The sequence below is a fragment of the Cibotium barometz genome, chromosome 23, assembly GCF_041138505.1.
Source record: "Cibotium barometz isolate CiBa-2024 chromosome 23, ASM4113850v1, whole genome shotgun sequence".
Classification (NCBI taxonomy): domain Eukaryota; kingdom Viridiplantae; phylum Streptophyta; class Polypodiopsida; order Cyatheales; family Cibotiaceae; genus Cibotium; species Cibotium barometz.
In genome coordinates, this window is record NC_141068.1 from 48,844,440 (window position 1) to 48,852,882 (window position 8,443).

Genomic DNA, 8,443 nt, shown 5'->3' on the forward strand with positions numbered 1-8,443 from the left:
AGTACTCCAAATATGTCACTATATGAGTTGGCACTATAACTATGGCATAACTCTGGTGCTCCAAATATGGCTGTCACACACAACCTGTCATCCACTAGTGGCATATCAATCATAATTTCACGAACCATGCCAGTGGCATAAGTGCTGAAGCTATCACCCAGGCGGGTCATCAATGTCCACAACACTAGTTGAGCTCAACATCTCAACATGATCTTTGTGGTTTGGTGTGGGATATCAAGGCAGCAAGTGATGCAAGTAGAGTGGGAATGAGTGGTGGAAGATAGGAGTGTTGTGGTGTGGGTTGCTCGATGATAGGTGGGAGAAGCAACTAGTTGGAATGGCTCAGTGGTGGTGATGGGTGATAGTGGAGTGTATGGTGCATCATATAGTGACCAGTAATGGCGTTTGAACTAGGGGAAGGAACTTGATGTTGTTGGTGAAGCTGCCAAAACTCTTTGAGATAGTAGTAATCTTTGTCCTCATGGCCACCCTTCTCACAAAAAGAATAATACTACCACTTGCAGCATTCTTGAGCATTGTGCCCATACACCTAGCATATGGTACATCACAAACCCTTCTTAGCATCTTGTTAAGATCTTAGTTCCTCTATCTCTCTCTTGAGTTGTGCGAGGGTGCCCTCTTCATTTTAGGTCTTCTTCTACAGCTTCAAAGTCTTCACAGCTCCCTCTTGATCTGGGTATAATAAGAACACGCAAATGAGAAACAATAGAAGATTTCACTAATAAAGTGGTAAGCAAGAAGTACAAGATGAGAGATTAGTCAAGTAACAAGAGGTAGAGGGAGGTTCCTTGGTCTAGCAGAGCCCTTGGCCTTTGGTGCCAATTGGTGGTGTGTGTGTAAGACATTAAGTGCAAGAGACCACCAATTGGCACCGATTGGCCTTTGGTGCCAATCGGTGGTGTGTGTAAGACATTAAGTGCACCAGTGGTGCACTTAGACATTAAGTGCACCAGTGGTGCGAGTATCCAATGCTGACCACTTGTCGACCATGTAAGTGCGACATCCATGATGCCCATATTGACCTTGTGCAATAACTGGCCCTGCACAAACCAAGTGGCACCATCACACCGACCAAGAGTGGCATCAGTAAACCATTGCAACCAAGAGTGACATTTGAACACCACTACAACTAGAACTCTGGGCACCCCTGGCGGTAGACACACTCACCCCCCCCCCTCCCTTTTGACTACAACACACACCCAGCCCCCCTTTCGACCACAACACACACACACCGCACCCACACCCCCCCACACGCACACACCCTCCTTTTCTACCAACACACATATGTGTGTATCAGCATGTTGAGAACTATGCAAAAGGGAGAGGTTGAATGTAGGATCCGAATGAATATCTCTAGCTCCAAAAGTGTTAATTCTAACCACTAGGGTGGATCCCTTATGCATATCTTTTAGGAGTAGTGGTGCCTTTTGGACTGCCTTCAAACCATGGTTTGAAATGCACTCATGGAGCGCCAATTATGTATTTCCCAAATTATTTTTTCATGAAAATAGCAATTTATGTCTGCCCATAAATAAATATCAATCAAAAATAATATTCCATCGTAGGGGTTTTTAAAAGCGACTCTCTCAACATGGAGCCCTGCTGCAAAAGCCTTTGCATTATGCTCTTCACGAGTTTCCAAAGCTGGAATGGCTGGCAGGGCCAAGAGAGAAGATGAGAACAGCGCATTTCTTCAGCATCAGCTGTTGCGTTTCTTTCATGCTTTATATGCGTCCAGTTGGCCGAGGGGTGGCATTTTCTTAAGCAATCTCTCTCTCCTTTTCATCACATGTGATATGAACTCCTAATATCCTTTTCCCATAAGGAAATTGGTCATCATGAACTTCCATGCTTGTCCAGCTTCTCACTCACAATCTGGGACTGTCAGACATGATTATTACCTGTAAAAGCAACTTACCAAATGGTGCTTTCCAAAAACTTCTACACTTGTCTCCAACACTTCGATATTGTAAACCATCATATGTGAACCCGTCACATACCATAATAAAGAGAATGCAAGGAAGAGGGAGAGCTTGAGTTCCTTGCAAGCAAACACACACACAAGAGAGAGATGGATGGCTGCATTTTCTTCTATCTTCTTCTATTCTCTACAACCATTAACATAAAGAGATAATAGTACATTCTATATGAGAAAGTACTCAAATACTATAACTTAAAAAGATCGATCCATAGTGTGAACTCGACTATATGAGTTGGCACTACAACTATGGCATAACTCTAGTACTCCAAATATGGCACTATATGAGTTAAAGATATAAATATGGAATAACTTTGGTGCTCCAAATATGGCCGTCACACAACCTATCATCCACTAGCGGTTCACCAACCATGCCAGTGGCATAAGTGTATCACCCAGGCAGGTCATCAATGTCCACAACACTAGTTGAGCTCGATATCTCAACCCGATCTTGGTGGTTTGTTGCGCGATATCAAGGTGGCAGGTGATGTAAGTAGAGTGGGAATGAGTGGTGGAAGATAGGAGGGTTGTGGTGTGGGTTGCATGATGATAAGCGGGAGAGTAACTGGTTGGAATGGCTCGGTGATGGGTGATGGTGGAGTGCATGGTGCATCATATAGTGACCAATAATGGTGTTTGAACTAGGGGAATGCGCTTGATGTTGTTGGTGAAGCTTCCAAAACTCCTTTTGAGATAGTAGCAATCTTTGTCCTCATGGGGCCACCCTTCTCACAAAAAGAATAATACTGCCACTTGGAACATTCTTGAGTGTTGTGCCCATACGTGTAGCATATGGTACATCACAAACCCTTCTTAGCATCTTATTGAGATCTTAGTTCCTCTATCTCTCTCTTGAGCTGTGTGAGGGTGCCCTCTTCATTTTAGATCTTCTTCTACACCTTCAAAGTCTCTACAGCAGCTCCCTCTTGAGCTAGGTAGAATAAGAACACGAGAATGAGAAACAGTAGAAGATTTCACTAATAAAGTGGTAAGCAAGAAGTACAAGATGAGAGATCAGTCAAGTAACAAGAGGCAGAGGGTGGTTCCTTGGTCTACGAGAGCCCTTAGCCTTTGGCGTCAAATTGGTGGTGCGTGTAAGACATTAAGTGCACCAGTGGTGCACGTATCCAATGCTGACCACTTGTCGGCCATGTAAGTGTGACATCAATGATGTCCATATTGGCCTTTTGCAATAACTGGCCTTGCATGGACCAAGTGGCACCATCACACCAACCAAGAGTGGCATCGGTAAACCATTGCAACCAAGAGTGGTATTATCGGTAAACCATTGCAACCAAGATTGACATTTGAACACCACTGTAACTAGAACTCTGGGCACCCCTAGCAGTAGACACACCCACTCCCCCTCCCTTTTGACCACAACACACACCCACCGCACCCACACACACACACACACACCCTCCTTTTCGACCAACACAAATATGTGTGTATCCGCATGTTGAGAACTATGCAAAAGGGATGTAAGATCCGAATGAATAACTCTAGCTCCACAAGTGTTAACTCTAACCTCCCACCAGGGTGGATCCATGGTGCATATCTTCTAGGAGTAGTGGTGCCTTCTTCAATCCATGGTTTGAAGTGCACTCATGGAGCGCCAATTATGTATTTCCCAAATTATTTGTTCACGAAAATAGCAATTTATGTCTGCCCATAAATAAATATCAATAAAAAATAATGTTCCGTCGTAGGGGTTTTTGAGCCACTCTCTCAGTGCGGAGCCCTGCTGCAAAAACCTCTGCAGTATGCTCTTCGCATGTTCCCAAAGCTGGAATGGCGGGCAGGGCCGAGAGAGAAGATGAGAACGGCGCGTTTCTTCAGCATCGGCTGCTGTTGCGGCCACCGTTTCTCGCCAAATGCAAGCCAATTTGAACCTGGGCACATGAAACCCTTCAGTTTGGAGCTTAATGCTATCAGATTACTCAAAACAGAACCCCGCCCAAATGCAACGTTTCGTTTTTTCTCCAGCTCAAAGCCTACTCCTACGTCAGAGTCCATCGCCCAGATTCTGCAGAGGGAATTTGGGATTTCTGATGACCTGCCATTACCGGCTTTCGAGAAACGAAGCCAACACTGCATGAAGATTCCTGAAAAGAGAAGGGCTTTTGTGGAAGAAACCATGATGGCAGTCAATGAGATAATCCATGGAAAAGATGCTACCAAATCGCCCAGGCATGGGCATGGGCATGGGCATGAGCATGAGCATAATAACCCACATGCCCATACATCAAAAATTCAAGGCCCATATGCGAAGTCCAGGTATGAAATTATTAGGCTCTTGATGGACGGGCTCAATACTAAGAGCTGGATAGACCTGGACAGAGATATGAGAAACTACAGGATTGAGCTGAGACCCAATGAAGTGGCTTGGGTCCTTAAAGTGCAGAAGAGCCCCAAGAAAGCATGGGATTTTTTCAGTTGGGCTTCTCGAAGGCCTGGGTATACACATGACTCCACATGCTTTGCCATCATGATTGACTTGCTCGGGCAGTGCTCGGAGTACAGCTTGCTGGAAGATCTACTTGCTGAGATGGAAAGGCTACAAGTTTCATGTAGCTTTTCAACAGTCAACAGGTTGATTGAAATCTATGCGGCCAAGGAAGATGTCAACAAAGCCGAGCAGTATTTCCTCAAGCTGCAGAAGCTCAGTATGCGGCCAAATGCCTATACTTATAAATGCATGTTGCAGGCTTTTGCAAAAGCAGGCAAATGTGGAAAGGCTTTGGAGATTTATGGAGCGATGCAGAAACAGCAACAACCTCTTGATATCTTCTCCTACAACGTGCTGTTGGATGGACTCTCAAGAAATGGCGAGGTTAAAATCCTTTTTGTTTTGGTTTCTTCAGAGTAAATGTGCATTTGTCTTGTGAAAAAGAATGTTGCATTTGCACATACAATGCCCCAGTTGGGCTGGGAGACCTATGTGTAAAGCTCCCACTTGTGCATGTTATTGCCTCCCCATATTGTGTGCGACTTTGTGGATTGATTGTCCTTGTTTTGTTAGCTTTTGTCCCACTTTTTCAATCACTTGTGTTGCGCTTCTGCATTGTCATCTGCTAGTTTTCTGAAGCACGAGAAATTGTAAATGGCTTAGGTGGAACCAGCATCGAATATCTTCAAAGAGATGAAACAGTGTGGCAATATTGCTGATGTGCATACATATACAATCCTGGCCCGTACCTTCGGACATGCGGGAATGGTTGGCAGAGCTGTTGAGCTCTTGGAGGAGATGGTGCAAAGTGGAGTTCAGCCCAACAAACACACATACAATACCGTACTGGATGCACTTGCAAGTCAGGATAAGCTGGAAGACGGCGTCAAACTTTTCAAGAGGATGTCAGAGAATGGTGTTAATCCTGATCTTTCAACTTGCCAGGTTATTCTGAAATTGCTTTGCAAAGGATGCCAGGTGGGCCGGACACTTGAGCTGGTGCAATGCATTAAAGAGAAGGCTGCCAAAAAGGAAGTATATGAGAGCTTCATCAAGGTATTGGGAAAAATGGGATATTTTCAGGAAGTTCATGCACTGTTCCAAGGATTGAAAGCTGATGATATAAGACCAAACCAAGCCATATATCTCTGTATGATTGATGTGTTTTGTGAGGTGGCCAAGCCGGATGAGGCCTTGACCATCATAAAAGAGATGGAAAAGAATGGTGGCAACTTACCCATAAACACATACAACTCCATTCTCACAGCCCTATGCACTGGCAACCGGTTTCAAGCGGCCTATGACCTTTTCAAACAGAGAAAAACAAGGGGTTCTTCTCCTGATGTTGTATCATACAGCATTATCATCGTTGAGTTGGCCAAGGGGGGCAAATGGCAGCTTGCAGAAGGTCTGTTTGAGGAGATGGATAGGTCAGGATGCATGCTCAGTTTGATAACATTCAATTCATTGCTTCAGAGTTTTGCACGCCTAGGTGATGTAGAATCTACTAGGAAGCTTTTACAGATGATGCAGGCTAAGGCAATCACACCTGATGTTGTTACCTACAATTGCGCCATTGAATGTTTTGGGAGAGCAGGAAAGCCGGATGTAGCTCTGAAGGTTTTTGATGAGATGAGAGAGAAAGGTTGTTCCCCTTCATCTGTTACGTACAACAATGTTCTTCTGGCCCTGGTCAAGGCAGGTTTGACAGATGCAGTTTTGTCCGTTTTCAAACAAATGAAAGAGCAAGGCTTTGTGCCGGACGCAATGACATTAACTATCCTCAGCCGTATTCATGAGAGCTATCCGCAGTTAGACAAAAGGCAGCTTTTGGGGAGATATGGAATACAGGATTGGCTTACGAGCTAAGGGTGTAGCTTGTGTCGATCAAGTCTCCTTGGTAACAGGTTTCCAATGCATGTATAATACCCATTGAGATATGATGTTTCCCATCTTACTTTATATATAAAAATGTAAGTCAGATGAAGGCATCCAATGATGCCACCAAGGAAGTGTTTGTTTTCTCTTTTTGGGACCCATGGTTGCATGCCTTTTTTTAACTTGTCTTCCCAAGTGAGGGCTTGTAGTGGAAGCATATTTTTCTGGGTCCATCCTCATTCTAATGATTTAAACACATGTTATAGCAGCTTTGAGGCCAGATGAATGATTTTTTTTCACGAACTAAATGTGTATAGGGGTGGGGCTTGAACTCATGCCCCTTATGGGCAGTGTGATATGATAGCTGCTCGGGCAAAGGCCTGCCGGGATGAACTTGCCATTCTGTCATTGAATTTATAGTATGTTTATGTACAAGAGGATGCTTATTTAATTGGACCCTAATGATGTGTTTGCTACTAGTAAGAAAGATTACTATCTGTTTATTTAATCGGACCCTTATGAGGTGTTTTCTGTTTTCTTACCAGTCAAAGATTACTATCTGTTTATTTAATCTGACCCTAATCATGTATTTGCTGTTTTAATCTGACCTTAATCGTGTGTTTGCTGTTTTGTTTCTGTTGCAATAGAGACGAGGGAGAGCATCCGGACCAATCAACTGTATGGCACATATCTGTTGTTTTTGCTGATGGTGTTGATGTCTTCTTCTGTACCTACATTGTACTTGCCGGTTGCCCTGTTTGGGATACTGCTGAAGTCATCATGCTCCTATATGTACCTATAGTAGCAACTCTCCTAAATGTGTTCTTATGAGTACAATGTTATTGAATTGAATGTACATGCATCTATATCTTGTTGGCTTTCATGGTGGATCAATGCTGGTTATGATGACCATCCAAGTGCCTGTAGGTCTTACTCATGGAGGTTTACAATGCAAGTTATGATAATAGATGCTAGACATCTAGTTATGTAGCCCTCAAGAGAAGCTCCTGTTGATCCACCACTGTGTCCTTGCTGCCTTGCAGACTCTGACAAATGGATCCTCTTGGTCTTTGAATGATGATCCTAATGAATGTTTAATGATTCTATTTATTTTGTGTACTTTTTCACAAAACACTGTCCAAAAAGTCATATTTTGATTACATTTCACTTAAGATAGAGGAGTGACTACAGGTAGATTGATCCTAGTTGGTCTAAGAAGCTCATTTGTCCTTAATGTAGATGGCTCTCGATGAGGCTTATTTTTCCTTGCTTGAAGATGCTTCTTTCTTAATCTTGTTGATGTAGCTCTTGATCTTCTTCATGTCAATGTAGATCTTGATGGAGATGTAGCTCTTGATCTTCATCCTTGATTTCATTGTGTTATGAAATCCATGTAGGCAAAGATACAACATATTCTCAATGTGTTTATAAAGCCTTACATGATGATGATGCTCATCCCTTTTAAAAGATAATGCAGATATACATAAGGGGGTCTTAGTCTTATCTATTAATCAGTGTCTTGTCCTTGTATAATTGATTAATGAGCATGATCAATGATTTATATGATGCATACAAGCTCATAAATTTCATTGTTCCAAACAACGCTTATGCATATTTATATCCTATTTTGGATTAACAAATTGACTACCCAAATCAAGGGAAAATTTTGATTTAATGCTTTACAAAGATTTAGCAACATCCACATATGTAGATCCAATCATAAAATGCTTTAAAAATCTCGTATCATTAGTATTAATCAAGATATTAGTGAAAGTAATTTTTTGTTAACTATGAAGAAAATACCTTGATTTGTAGAGCATCGTCAAAGGAACAAATCAAGGGACTTTCTTAAGATGAAGCTTTGGTAAGCTATAGCAAGTTCTCATTGGTATGATTGAATCCCCAATTTTTTTGTGAAAGTATCGATTTTGATTATATGCGTCTAATTTTTGGTTTAATGCAAAGTTGCGTTAGAAAGTTGGCTGTAGGATAGTCTGTGCAGAGAATTTGAGATTTGTAATTTGTTGGTGGATGTATGTTTGTGTGACTATTCTATATACAATTATAATATAACAGGTTTACAGTTACACTGTATTGGAGATTGTAAGTATGCTGTA

At 42.4% G+C, this 8,443-nt stretch overlaps 1 protein-coding gene across 1 annotated transcript; it reads left to right on the top strand.

Moving 5' to 3' along the window:
* The first annotated feature begins 3,702 nt into the window (after positions 1-3,702).
* On the top strand, positions 3,703-6,594 carry LOC147626038 (uncharacterized). Its single transcript, XM_086817602.1, has 2 exons — positions 3,703-4,832; positions 5,112-6,594. The coding sequence occupies exons 1-2, from the start codon at positions 3,774-3,776 to the stop codon at positions 6,315-6,317; spliced, it is 2,265 nt and encodes a 754-aa protein (XP_086673728.1). The 5' UTR covers positions 3,703-3,773; the 3' UTR covers positions 6,318-6,594.
* Positions 6,595-8,443: the final 1,849 nt, after the last annotated feature.